General features: G+C 39.5%; 1 protein-coding gene across 13 annotated transcripts in view; it reads right to left on the bottom strand.

Annotated features, from left to right (window-relative positions):
• Window positions 1–15,319, bottom strand: part of LPP (LIM domain containing preferred translocation partner in lipoma) — a 637,427-nt gene that overhangs the window by 333,581 nt on the left and 288,527 nt on the right. For all 13 annotated transcript variants that reach the window (XM_070583407.1, XM_070583403.1, XM_070583408.1 and 10 more), the window contains one exon: window positions 14,983–15,095. In XM_070583407.1, coding sequence (XP_070439508.1) covers window positions 14,983–15,095 — 113 coding nt within the window. The remainder of the gene's footprint in view (window positions 1–14,982; window positions 15,096–15,319) is intronic.

Raw genomic sequence — 15,319 nt, 5'->3', positions numbered from 1 at the left:
CTTCACTTCTCCTCATTTGTAGAAACGGCAACAATGTTTACCACCTCGAAGGGGTGCTGTGAGTTTCCACTTATTGGTGTTTATAAAGTCTTCTGAGCGATCTGATAAATCAATTATAAGTTGGCATTATTCATAGCACCCTGTTGGAGCTTAATACATATTCAATTAAAAAACAATGACAACAATACAGCAATAACCACAAATTAGCATTAATTATAGCAATGTATTATTCTCACCCTACCGCCACAATGTTATCTAGGCAGAGCTGTTTACGTCTGGAGACTGTACAGTCTCTCTCATTAATGAGGGGGAATCTTTGCTCAGTGATATCAAAATTTCCTCTAGTAAAGTTCACATCACACTTGCCTCAAAGTTCTGATTTTTCAAAGGATCATTCTACTTGTCAAACACTAGGACAGGAAGCAAATACTTCTCCCCTGAAAAAAGTCAGGATCCTGCAAAGCATCCTGGACTCGTCCATTTCCTGTAGCCCTCTTGTTCCAAATTGCTCTGGACCCCAGCTCCCCTTCACCATGGTCATGGCCATAGCTCCAGCTCAAGCCCTTTTCTGCCTCACTAGACTCCTGCAGTCGACCCCAAGCCATTCTACCATCACCAATTCGGACCAGTCAAGTCCTGATCTATGGTAGAAATCCATCTACATAGAGATCAGGTAATTTTATTCTCCTTCATAAAGTTCTTTATTGTTCCCTAATGGTAACTAATACAGCCTCAGATTGAGAAAATCCCAAAACTGTCATCAAAACTACTAAAGAGAAGTAATTCATTTACTTGAATTGAGGGAGTGGCTGTAAGTCATTCAGGGGAATTTTTACCAGACACAGACAGCAGAAAGAGAGAAAGATACTCGGGCAGAAGGAACAGCTTAAGCAAAGGGTTATAAGCTGTATGCCTCTCTATCTGCGTAGTCCATGTTCAGTTTTCTCCAGGGGGCAACAATCTGGTAGCTGGGCAAGCTGTCCATCCACTGATCAAGAAAGAGTGCCTCCATTCCCTCCGCCTGCCTTCCTTGCCTTGCCATCTCAGGAACAAGGGCACATCTTACTGTTCTAGGCTTTGCTGACTCCAGTCTCCCACTCTGCAGGAGCCTTTGACATGCATAGTTGAGGTTGAGGAATCTGTGCCTAGTGGGTTTGAGGTTTCATCAAGAGAAAAAGAAGGAACTTATGCGATTTCACTGAGTAACTATTTTCACTACAAAAAATTCCCATATTTATTTTTCCTCTTTTTTGAAATGGCCCTAAGGAAACACATGCCAGACTGCCATGAACAGGGGCTGTACTTTCCAAACAGTAACGAGGACTAAAAATAGAAAAGCTTGATTTGCTCAAGATGTATATAACTTCCTCTCCCATTTCCTTTCCCCACCATCCTGAGTCAGTGCACAGAAGTGGTACATGGTAAACCGTTAGCATGTTTACAACAGCATCAAAAGGGTGATAAGCCTATCCATAGTATGTGCTCCATAGATGTTTCCAGAGAATTCCTACTGCCTAGTCAAAGAATGAATCAATCAATCCACAAATATCAACCAAGTATCCATCAATGAGATAAAGACTATGGGTGATGTAAGAATGTGAGTTGTGATTTAGCCTTCAGATAGTTTCTAAAAGGGGAACAAACAAGAGGAGAATACAAATAATTCAGGCCTATGAGTCCAAAAACCTCCACTTAGGGTTGGGGCCAGCTCTCCACTAAGTGCGTCACTTTGGGAATTCACTTAAAAAATCTGAGTACCTCATTTCCACATCACAAGAAAGATGGGCTGGATTATGATCCATTCAAATCTGAGGCTCTACAACGTGTGATATTAAGTGATTTCTACAGGTATCCCCCATGTCATATTTGATTCTGGCTTTATGATAGATAGTTTGGAGGTATATGATATAATTACATCAGTCCACAAAAAGGCATATATTAAGGAGCAGAGAAATAAAACATAATTAACTGATTTACTCATTAACCAATTCATTGTAGCCTTTACTGTGAACCAGACACTACTGCATTCTCTATACTCTTTATCTTAATCGTTAAAATAACTATCTAAGTTATCATTCCTATTTTGCATGTGAAGATGGATAATGCAACCAGTAAGAAATAGGGCAGGGCTTCCTGGCACTAAACCCTAGGCTCATGTCACCACAGCACACCACCCAGTCAACAGAGTCAGGATGCAGAGAAGGGAGAGATCGGGATGAGCTGGTGGTGTCAGAGGTTATGAGGAAGAAAGTGGGATCTGAGTTAGGCTTTTTAAAATGGGAAGGAGGGGCCAGCCCCATGGCCTAGTTGTTAAGTTTGGTGCACTCCATTTTGGTGGGCCAGGTTTGGTTCCCAGGCATGGACCTACACCACTCATCAGCAGCCATTCTGTGGCAGTGACCCACATATAAAATAGAGGAAGACTAGCACAGATGTTAGCTCAGGGTGAATCTTCCCCAGCAAAATTAATTAATTAACTAATTAAATAAAAATAAAAATGGAAAGGATTTCTGATCAGCTGAGAGAGGAGGATGCTTCAGGCAGTAGGAAAGACACAAGGAAAATTAACTCAGCATGGGAAGCTGCCAATGAGGACATCAGCCTCACAAGAGCAAAGACTGTAAAGAACATAGTGAGAGATAAGGTGTGCTTTAAAGGAAGAGGTAGGTCGTGAAGAACTCTGAAAATCAACCAAGAGAGAAAACCTAATGTGGCAGGCAATAAAAGCCATAGGAAGAAAACAGTATTTTTTGAAGACTAATTGGTTAGGGATATGCAGCTGGAATGGAAAAAAAAAAAAAAAAAACAGAATCAAAGTAATGAGTCTATTGTGATATGGAGAAAGAATGAGCTAGAACAATGAACGGGAAAATGAAGAGATTAAAACAAACTTGAGAGTCATTTTTAAACCAAAAAATGTCTAATGTTGGTGATAGATATATTTAAAAAGTCATATCAACAATGACCACAGAGTTTAGAATTTGGAAGAATGGAAAATATGGTGGTACCTCTAACAGAATGGAAGCCTTGGGGAGGACGATGAGCAGACTTTGGGACATGTTCAATGCGAAGAGACTGACAGTTTTCCCTGTGGAAAGATCCTATGGCTAAATGGCACAGCAGGTGTCAAAGAAAAGCACAGTGCCAAGAGTCATAACGAGTTCAAAACATTAAATAAATAGAGATGGAAGGCGACTTCTACTGAGAGAAAACAGAAGGTCAAAAGGGAGTATACTGAGTGAACACCTAAATTTAAGTTCAGGAAAAAGGAAGAAGGGGGATCTGGTAAAGAAGAGAGAAAAGGAATACTTGCAGATACAGCAGAGGAACCAAGGAAGTTCTGTGTAGTGAACATTGAAGGAGGAAGCAAGGAAGCTCAAATCATCAAGAGTCTTACCTGCCTGAAAGAGGCAGAAGAAGATGTCGGAAAAACAACAGTCATCGGGGCATCAGAGGAGGTGGCAAACACACACAAGAGCCATTTCAGTAGAGTTGAAATGAGCTAAGTTCATGTTAGGACTGTGGCTTAAATCCCAGTTCACAGAGAGAAACATGGTGGGGCAGGGAGGGGAGGGGAAGGAAAAGAGTCTCGTTCACTGAATCTGTAACTATGAAAATACTTCTCTGTAGTTGCCATGGCCCAAAAGTGGTTTCTATCCCCACTGGGTCAGAAGAGAATTACTAAAGTGACACTGCATGATTCTCAATGAGCTAAAAGGAAATGAAAACCATCTTCTAAGCACATTTCAACTTAGAAAATGGCCTGATGTGAAATGGTGATAAAAATGATGAAATCTCCTGAATGTGCACCATGAAATACTCCTCTGGTTGTCATATTTTGTATTCAATTGTTTGACCATCTCTTCATGGAATACCTGAGTCTGAGCCAGCCAGGTACTCTAGGAAGTTCAGAGACAGGTCTTCCAAAGTCAGGACCCTTACTCTGACATGCACATGCTGTAGTAAGCTATGGCTTGAATCCATAAAGCTCTGTTCAAGGGAAAGTTCATCATTCTCTTTCCAATACACACAATACCATCAAATATACCATTTAAAGACCATGTAATTATTTATTGCTCTAAATATGGAGGTGATATAATTTCTAATAGAAAGAAAGCTCAAGGATGTCGAAATAATATTACAAAACAATTATTTTGAAGGTAAATCCTTTACTTACTTACTGATGTAGAATGTGCTACCAAATGGGTAATTTCCATCTGATCGTCACAAAAACCCAGAAGACAGGAGAAATAGGATTATCATACTAGTTCTATCACTGAAGAAACTGAGATTTGGCTCTTCGGGATGGTCTGCCCCAATTCACCTATCATCTTGATGTATCATCTACAGTTCAAGACAGAAGGTGGTTACAGGACAGGCACAGACTCCTTTAAGCGCTAAAGGGAATGAGATAAACTTGGGGAAAGAAGAGAATTTCTGAATTCCTCCTATGTCTCTCTCTCTCTTTATCTTTTTTTGGGGGAGTGGGAGGTTCTGATAAACCAAATCCTTTACTTCCACAAATAACAGTAAAATTATATTTCTTATAATGTGACTCTTCTCTGTCTTGTGTTACCCCCAGCCTCCTTTTAAAAAAGTGCCACAGCAACATTTTTCCTACCAGGTACCACCAATTTTACTTGTTTTTGATAGTAATAAAAATTGGCATCTTCACTAAAGTTTATTGGTAAAATAAATATTAAAATAAACAAAAGTTATAGAAAGAATTCCGTTTTAAAGGTCTATAAACAGCTTTCCGCTATTTTAATACCAAAGTACATTCTTCCAATCTGTAAAGATACAGACAATTAAAATAAAAAAAAAAGAAGCCAAAGACAACATTGTAATAGAGAATTCTACAACAGAACTCTCAAGAGCAAGAGTTTCCAAATAATGAGAATACTTGGAGAGAAACATGACAATTGGTGCTTTGTGTCCTTCCTTGAAAAAGAATATAAAGGAAGAATAACAATAAAACAGTGATGACAAAAGAGAGAGAAATGGACAAGCATGACTCAGAAGACTGTAGAGTTTGATCCTTGCCTGGGACACTTCATACCATGAAAACCTGGAATATTACTTAACCTCTCTGAGCCTCAGTCCCTTAGCTAGCACAAGATAGAGAATTATCCCCATCCTTTCGTTTTCATAAGTTATTCAAAGGCTAAAGTGAGATAAAGTAAATGAAAGTCTTCTGTTAAAAAAAAAAAATCTCAATGTCAATTTTGGAATTTACGGGGCAGGAGCCTTGGACAGGTCAAACCCACAAAAGCTAATAATAAAACACTGCCAATAATAGCTTAACCCCTCCAGGGTTGGTATAAGTATTATATGCAATAATATATTTTGTTATCTAGTAGGAAGTTCGTAAATACTTGACTTTTGAATGGATCAAGCACATTCACCCATGTACAGAAAATCTCCCAAAAACATTAGGGTTTCAAAAATAAAAAATGAGTTAATGCCCTGGGTTTTGGTCTTGGCATCCTCTATTCGCTCTTTTACCCCTTCTTTCAGATCAAATTGTTTTGTGCTCATGTTGAGTGGATTATGTAAATTACAAAGGAACTGAAGGATTTGTGAGCCCAACAGGGCTTCCTTCCCAAATCCATGGATAAGAAGAACATGGTACAATCTGTGAGGGGATTGTCAGAGAATATGCCAGAGGCTGCGATGGAAGATGTGCTTATTTCCACTAAAGAATTAGAGACAAAACTATCTCGGTGGCCCCTGGCCACCAGCCATGAACACATATTGTTGATGACTTTGGCTGCTTTTTTAGAATTTAAAATGATCTGCCTTCCCTCATTTGTAAGAGAATTGATACTGAGCCAAGAGGCTTAAAAGTCCCCCAAATACATTTTCGTTTTGTTTTTGTCCATTTAAAAATAAATCACTGCTTCGATGACGCTTGCTGTGAGATCTAAACAAGTTGCCTTGACTCTTTGGGCCTTAATTTTTTTTTTTATTTGTTAAATTATATCTGGGCTGTTCTTATTTGTGAAGATCAAATAAGGTCATATAAAGGATTTTACAATTTGCAAATCACTATGAAGTTATAAAGAGGTGATATTTTATTACCAAGGTCTTGAATTTTACAGCTGTAAGAGATGGAAAAGATTATTTAATTCAATCATTCATTTTGCAAAGGAAGTTTGTGGGAATATTTCTTTAGCAAAAAGACTTAAAATTCCCAACCATATAAGAGCAAGGGATGGGACCATTGGTGAACCTTGGGGAGGTGTGGCACAAACCAAAGGACAGTGATAACTTTGCCAGAACTCAGCACAGAGACTAGCTAAGAAGAGCCCAGCGGTATTAGCATCACCAGTAAAGATTTACTAAACCTTAGCGTATGCCAGGTACATACAATTTTCTCTATGTGCATTATCTCTTTGAAACCTCACAACAACCCAAGGAGGTCAGTAAAATAATTATGACCATTTACAGATGAGCAAACTAGGGCATGGAAAGGTTAAAAGAATATGGCCATAGTCACACAGCTAGTGAGTGGGGAGCCAGGTGTGAACCCAGACAGCCTGGGTCGAGCACCTACAGTGTCAGCCATCACACTACGTTGTCCCTGAAGCTTTACTGGCTTGGATGATGCAACCAGGGAGAGTTTTTCTGTGGTGGAGCCCTCAAAGGCAGGAGAATGACCTTGAGGGAAATAGCAAAAAGTAGCAATACCTGAGCTGACTTTAAGCTGCCACAACACAAAGGGTGAGGGGGTTGGAGAAGCCACTTAGGAAAGGATGGTTGGGGTATAGAATGTCAAAACAGCAGTAAAATCACTAAATGAGTTCATCCTTTCTAATAAAAAGTGTTTTGCTACATTCCCTGACACTCCTGGTGACATGGTCACTCCCGGTCACATAGTTATTAACAGGCATGGATGGGGAAAGAGTGAAGGAAGAAACTGAAAAGGCTGGAGAACCCAACCAGCGAGCATCTCACAGAAGGGCTGGCCACAGCCTGCTGTTGTGCTCCCTTGGTATAAACATGGGGCATGTGAAATGGGGCCTTTGCTACCTGCTTATGGATCCTTACAACTGATATGTAGCCTTGAGGGCTGGGGTAAATCTTGCTAGTCTGCTCTCAGTCTGCGTACTAAGGGAAACCCTTAGGCTGGCCTGCCTCCCCTTATTACAAACATAGGCTGAAGGCTGGATGCAGATACTATCCTATAGCTATCCTATAACCTGCTATTTAAAGGACTGTACGTTCCTGATCTAGATAAAAGATAAAATTTGCAGTACAATCTGGGTAGGTCTATCAGAACGGCAGATCCAGAGCCACTCCAACCACATTTCCCCCCCAAATAAAGGGGGATATAAGTCAAGAGCAGACCATCACCAAAAAAATTAAAAATAAAGAAAGTAGGGCCAGCCCTGGTGGCCTAGTGGTTAAGTTCGGCATGCTCTGCTTCAGCGGCCTGGGTCTGCTTTCAGGCACAGGACTACACTGCTCTGTTAGCAGCCATCCTGTGCTGGTGGTCCACATACTGAAAAACAGAGGAAGACTGGCATGGATGTTAGCTCAGGACAAATCTTCCTCAGCAAAAAAATAAAATAAAGGAAGCAAGCAATAGGGATTCTTCTATATGGTAGAATTATTTAAAAATAACACCAATATGAAGGATGGAGCAAAAATCCAAAATCATAAAATAGGAGCTCCACAAGGAAGAAAAGGGCAAATGAAAAATTAAAATGCTTTTTCCCAAAAACACAAAAAAATCCCCCTTAGCTAAATAAAAACTTGATTCCTCATATCACACAGATGCACTGAATGCTGAGTAGAAATATTGGGGTGAGTGTGAGGGGACCTGTATCTAGACATAGACGTAGTGTAAGATTGCTGACTCCCACAAATAAAGCTGAGAGCTCAAACCAGAAAAATCTACTCCATTGGAAAAACAATCAGACTGGCATCAGATTTCTCATCTGCAACACTAAATACTAAATGATACTATGGAAATCTTTGTTGAATATTGAGGTAAAAAGATTTGAGCCCTAGAATTCTACTTGCAGTCAAACTTTTACTTAACTATAAAGGCAAAAATAAGCCATTTTCAGATATATGAGGACTCAGGAAATGCATCATCCACGTAGCCTTTCCAAAAAGAATTACTTGATAAAGTACTGTGTCAGAAAAGAAAAGAATCAGGATGATGAATTCAAGCAAAGAAAAAAATAGCAAACAAGAAGCAGTGCAACAAACAAGTAAAAGTTATAGTTTATTAATAATGTGGTGGTACAATGTAATGTGAGAAATGATTCTTACAAAACAATTGTTAGAAAGCTTAAAATATTACCACACATACTCCGAACTGTTTTAATAACACTTTGATGAAGCAGAGAGGAAAAGAATACTCAAATTTCATATGGGGTGGGGTATATATGCATATCTTAATTTTTCCTTGATAAACATGTTTGAAAATATTTCATCTATATTTTGATTTATTTACATTACTAGAAAAAATATGCACGTTTTAGACATAGAAAAAATAAACATATTTCAGCTTTGAAGAAACCACTAGGATTCTTGACGGGAGACACAAAATGGGATAAAAACTTCCACTGACTCAGAGAGAACCAACTACAGTTTCACTTAACTTTGAGCAAAGGAAATTTTCTGAAATATGCAAATATTGTAAATTACTCCCTATAAAGAAACTCAGGAGCCAAAGCAAACCTAACCTCATTGGTTATCCCAACATAGAGCAGAACTGACCACAACCAATTTCCCATAAGACTTTTCTTGTCCAGCGATTAACTCATCACTCACTGCCGAGAGCATGAGTGTGAGATCATTTCAAGGTGGTGGCGGCCGTGGCAATTGCGTCGATGAGGGTGAACGAGTGTGTGTGTTCACATGTACTCCACTACTGAGCCCAGGGAAGAGGTTTATCTCTTTCAATAGAAGCTTAAAAACTAAGTGAGAGGAAACTATGACATTCCATGAAAAAGGTTCAAACTGCTAAATGAAACACTGGAATGCTCCCTATCAGCTCTAGGCCTGCTACTTTCAAAGAAGTTTTTGTAAGTCTAGACACCCAAAATATCTCTCTTTTCTCATTTGAATACCTAATCAGGATGATTCAGAGCGAAAGACAAACAGGAAAACTTTGACATTCGCTTCTAGAAAGTCACATTGACCAGAGCCAGCAACATGCCTAAGAAGCCACCAGCCTGCTAAACATGCACTGACCTACATACACAGACCGTAAACGGAGAAGGCAATCGCGAAGCGAGCTGCTGCGGCCGCTGCTGTTGCCAGGCTCATAAACAACCCTACAGATCAACTTGGGCTTGCTAACCCAAGGCCCAACGGAACAAGAAGGACCAGGAAGAAATAAGCATCTCAATCACTCCTTGGGTATATATCCGTGGATGAAGATATTCTTGTATTCTCGCTGCACAGAAACGACAGGCACTTCAGAGTGGATGAAAGCTTTGCTGACCGTTTTGGTTTTCCTCTGGCAACACTGCACATTACTTCTACTCTTTACTTTTAGAGCCCCGATCTCCTCTTTTACCCAGGCTTTTCTTTCCTCACCCACTACCAGGCAGCAGAAGGGATGACCTCGATGAGAGTCTGTGTCCAAACCATATAAAGCAAGTCCTGCTGCCTATTTCTGTGAGTTCACGAGTGGATGTGGCCATGACTGTGGGCCTGAGTCCTGCATGTCTACAAGTAAAATTCTGTCATTCCACCCCTGTAACCATGATGGTACTAGACTAAGGGTCGAAAGACACAGATTCCAGTGCCAGTTCTGCTAAAACTACAGTAGATTTTATAATTATTATTGATAAATAAAATGCACAAAATGGGTAAGTGGATAAATAACTATAATCCACCATTCACCATACACATATATGAGCTTTGAATGTTTTCACAAGAACAGAAATGAGTCAGCCTACAAACTTTTGGAGACTGATTTTAAGACAAGACCATAAATGAGTTTGGAGGTTTCTCTCCTTGTTTCTGTTTTCAGCTAACTCTGGGCATTTCCCCTGAAGTTCAGTGCATACTGTTCAACTGTTCTCGCTCTCTCCTCAGCAACGTCACCTCTTTCTGTAGTTTTACTGATCAACTCATGGTGGTAGACACCACCTCTCTCTCCCGCCCTGACAGTTCCTGTGAATGCGCATCATTTTGTAAGAGGGTAGGAAGAAAATCACTGTGAGGAAATCACAAAGGGACAAATTTCATTTCAATAAGAGAAGGAAGTCTTTAACATCTGGAGTAACCAGTAAAGTACAAAATGGTCTGTTTTCTGAGGTGGAAGGGTTGGAGTTACAGTAGCAAATGAGACCATCCTGCCTGAATGAGTGGAAAAGGAGAGAGGGAAAGTGGCAGCATACAATCACTGGATAGTCGTCAAGTAAAAGCAAGCCACAGGACTGGGGCACAGTGACAGAAGCAGAGTTAGGAGATATCATCGGGCGGTCATGAAGAAAAGGCGAGCAAAGATGGCATGAAAAGAGGAAGCTAAATATCAGGCACCTGAACTCAAAGCCATGAGGAGTGAGCAGATAAGTCTCTGTGGAGCTCAAGGAAGTCTACCAGACAACTCAGAGCTATTTGCATGGGGTTTCCCACAAGTGCAACATATTTTTCCCTTCTGGTGTGTTAACAGCACCACTTGGCATCCCAACAACAAATCTGGAGATGTCACCCTTCTACTTAAAATAATAACAAACACCTGCAACACATTGTCAATGGTTTCAGAATAAAGGGCAAATTCCACAGCCCTTCTGGAAAGGCACGCCTATCACATCTACTTTATGCTTTCCTTTCTCTATTATTACTTTATTGCTGAAAAGTTTATTTCCCCACCTGAAAATTAACGTCCTACCCAGTGATCCAAAGTTCAGTTCTATTGATCTCCAGTCATAGTACATTTATCCCCCCCCCACCCTCCACCACAACATAGAACTTAGACTGCGCTTCAGATTACAGCATGATGACTAAGGCAAAATTTACCATGAAACATCTTCACTTAAAAGCTGAGTATATATGCATCTCCCAAACTTGACTTGGAGGTACTACATCTGATCCATCTCCTTATCCTTCAACATTGCCTCACCTATTATAGTCACTATATTATAAATATTTTGTTATATTGACAAAAATCAGCAGATTCAAACAAAAGAAAGGGACTTGAGTTATGATCTCTAATTTCCTTGCAAACCTGAAATTCTATGAGACATTCTTCCCCTTTGAAACCACGCAATGCTATATATTTTCCCATTAGCTGGAAAAATAGGAAGAAATCACCAACAATAGCATCGGATCAGAACCAAGCTAACAGTCCCCAGGTTGAGACTCAGGGCACTAGACCCAGGATGCCAAATTCTAAGACTATAATCCCTAGCATATGTGCCTGACTTATAGAAAGTATTCAATTTATAATGAAGAACAAAGGAATGAATGAAGTGACTGCTCAGTGGTCACTCCAAACCTCGCAGGCACCGAAGTCAAACTGATCCCGACAGAAAAAAAAAAAAAAAAGACAAAGCCCTCATTTGTTTTCGAAGATTCATTTTTTCCCCATAAAAATGAGATTCTCAAAATAAGAATTCCTGACAGTAAGTATTTATCTGCCTTTTGTAAAGAAAAAAAAGTGTATCGCATATATCAAAAATTCAGAAAGCCAAGCAAAACTCCTGGGCTTTCCAAATCAAAGCATGTAACGCCCTTGTCTGAACCACAGCCCTACAAGCTGATACAGAAGTAAAGCAAAGGCACGTGCACAGGCCATTTGGTTCAGTGAGAAGAAGGACAAATCCAGGAGTTGAGATTTCTCATATTCAGTAAGAGTTCTCTCAGCAACTACAGGATCCCTACCTTGTTGGGTCTCATTTTCCCCATTTGCAAAGACCGAAAATTAATTCATTTCGCAACTGCTTGAAAAGGCTATAACTAGATGCCTGGCGCCAGGGCTGGACGGAATAATCTGTAAGGTCCCTTCCAGCCCTGAAAATCTTATAATTCTCATAGTCACACTTAGGAGACGTTCTTTTGGCTATGACCTGAAAGTTTGGCTGGAAACATAAACAGACTTCTCCGTAAAAACACACATTTACCAGCTATAATTTGGACTTGGCAACATGAGGTTTCACCATGGCTGAGAGGAAAAAGTGCAAAATTTTCTCCATGATTGTATTACTTTGGGTTCCTTTATAGCTCATATCTAAAAGTGGTACGAATATGGCCAGAGCGGGGCCAAGCCCCTAGCACATCACATCCCTGCCACCCCAGGGAAAGGCATGCCTGTTTTCTTTTGAACTTGCCAACAATCTTCCATATATTCGAGAATAACATGCCTCTCCTACCAGATTTGTCCTTTTCCATTTGGCAAACTCTATTTCGTTTTTTATCCTTCTGTTTTGCAGAGAACGTAAGCCAACATGGCAACAGACTTTTTGTTTATTTCCTTCCTTTTCAAAAACAAAGCCATGGTTTCAGGAAAGCTATGAGGACAAGGTCCACACAGAAAAAGTCTTTTTGTAATTTTATGAAAGCCCCATGTTTGAATTTTTCTTAATGAAATCCTTTGGCAAAGGCTTATTATTATTCTTGCTGTTGTTATTTTTATATAGTAATAATTATAACATCGAACTATCTGTATAGCTATGATAGTTTAGCAATTTCAAATCCATCTGTATTTCATTGAATTGTGAGAGGTAGATATAGTTGCTTTATTTTTGATTACGAGGAAACTGGGACTTACTGTGACCTGCTCAGGATCACATAACCAGAATTATTCCTCAACTAGTATTCAAACACAAGTCTTCTGTCACAAGATCAAACAAATTTTTTGGAATTAAAGATTTTAAATGCAACAAAACAGTTTCCATAACAAGCCAAGTAAACAAATAGACCGAGTGAAGGTTTTAATTGTGTAAATTAAATAATATGCAAAGAACCACCCCCCAAAAAATGAGTAAACATATATAAAAGGCAAACTTTAAACTTTTTTTCAGTGTTAAGAAAAAATGACTAAAAATAAGGAAAATCAATCATATTACTTTTATTTGCTAAGGGATCTATCTGTTGCATAAAATAAACTTTGTAAAAGTCCTGTCCACTACCGACACCTGATCTTTGATTTTACAAGCTTACCACAAGATAAAATGTAGGAAATTTGTGACATATACGTCTAAGACATAAAATTTTCAATCACCTTATAAGATCTAGTCTCCAAACTGAATTGGAGCTCACTGGTTATAACTACAACTTACTAATTTCAACTGATCAATTACATAAAAAGCTTCTTGTATTCCTTAAGGTCTAGTATATGAAAACATACTCGGTAAGAAATCCACACGGCTGATTCCTTCCTCTCCCGCTCCACTGCTTTTCTTAGGGGTCACCTTCTCTGTGAGGTCTTCTTGACCATGCCAGCCCCATGTAGGGCATATCCCCTTCCCTTTTCCCCGAGCCAGGGCAGTGGTCTCATTCTAAGGTACTTTGTAATGTATATATATATATATATATATATATATATGTATATATATATATATATTCTGTTTACTTCCACTAGTTTTACTAACATATAAGTTTCATGAGAGCAGAACCCAGTCTGGCTTTTTGCTACAGAATTCCTAGTGCTATAAGGGTACACACACAGGCACACAGAATAGTGTTGAATGAATGAATGAATGAATGAATCATTTCTTCCTTTGTCTCTGCCAAGCTGAAATTTAGGAGAAAGAAAGCCAGAGACAATGGACTGAACTATTTCAGCAGTTATTTCCTATGGCTATTCCTCTTTACAACGTATTATATAGAGAAATTTTAAACATATATAAACATACACCAAATAAAAGAATAAACCTCCATGCACCGAACAATTATCAACTAATAATCTTTTTTCATCTATTTTCTCACTCAGCAGCTCCCTACGCTTATTATTTTCAAGCAAATACCAGACACCATTCCATTTCATCCACAAATATTTATGATGTTTCTCTAAAAGATAAGGACTATTTTTTTTCTCAACATATCTATAGTAACATTTTCACTCCAATAACAATAATTCTATGACTTTGTTATCTAGTGTTCCTTCCTGACATGAATGGCATTTAGCTGCCTAAATGGTATCAGCTGGTCACCAGCGCCCCAACAGGATCACAGGCTGAGAACTACTTCTTTTTTGTTTTTAGAGGAAGATTAGCCCTAAGCTAACATCTGCCGCTAATCCTCCTCTTTATGCTGAGGAAGACTGGCCCTGAGCTAACATCCGTGCCCATCTTGCTCTACTTTATATGTGGGACGCCTACCACAGCATGGCTTGCCAAGCAGTGCCATGTCTGCACTTGGGATCCAAACCAGCCAACCGCAGACCACCAAAGCGGAACATGGGAACTTAACCGCTGCGCCACCAGGAAGGCCCCTGAGAACTGCTTCTATCATTGCTTCTGACCTCAGCCCTGACCTACTTTGCAGTCAACACTCTCAGGAGCACAATAGTTGTATGTAACCATACACACTATAATATGCTTCCTTGACCTCACCCAGAAGAGCAAACCCTAAGGATGTCTGTTGTTGTTTTTGCTAGAAAGATGTTGGTTACAAATTAGGACCTACAGTGACCAACCAGAGCCTGAAAATATCAACCCTACTAATGTAGAACTCAATGTTTGTGGATAGAGAAAAAAGGCAATAAGAAAGCATGGTTGTGTGTCCCCAGGACAACCAAAAAATGTGGACTTCTCAAATGGTATTCCTAAAAAATGGATTTCAATTTCAAAAAAATTAGTAGGTACAAGGATTTCTAGGGCTTCAGAGTGCAAGCCAGCAGAACTTTGAGAAGCTTGGGTTGGGCATTTTGCATTAAAGAACCTTAGTTCTTTGTGAGTTGTAAAGCTTTCTTTAGGCTCTGGATAAATGTTTATCCACTACAGAAATAACAGCAGAATTCATGAGCTCCCTCTCATGGCTTATAAACATGACTTCAACCACAGGGCTTACCTGTGCCCTGAAAGCACCTTCATCGAGGGGTGGTGGAGGAGGGAAGTTTCCAGAGCCAGATGGAAGAACACCGGGATCTTCTAGAGGTGGAGGTGGGGGTGGGAGAAAATCACCTACAGAGAGGAAATACACACATGCAGTTAATATGGATGCAATGTTACAGCACTCCTAAAAAATACAGATTTCCTGGCATTTTAGTGCTTTGTAATTGGCTTCAACAATTTTTTGTCTAGCACAGCAGTCATTCCCTATCTTAGTTCTGCTCAGTTTAATTAGTCGCATTAACTTTCAGAAAAATGAAGACCAGATTTTATTTAGAAGTGACATAAAATAGTCT

The sequence above is a fragment of the Equus przewalskii genome, chromosome 18 (assembly GCF_037783145.1).
Source record: "Equus przewalskii isolate Varuska chromosome 18, EquPr2, whole genome shotgun sequence".
NCBI lineage: Eukaryota > Metazoa > Chordata > Mammalia > Perissodactyla > Equidae > Equus > Equus przewalskii.
This window is presented reverse-complemented; position numbering and strand designations above follow the sequence as displayed.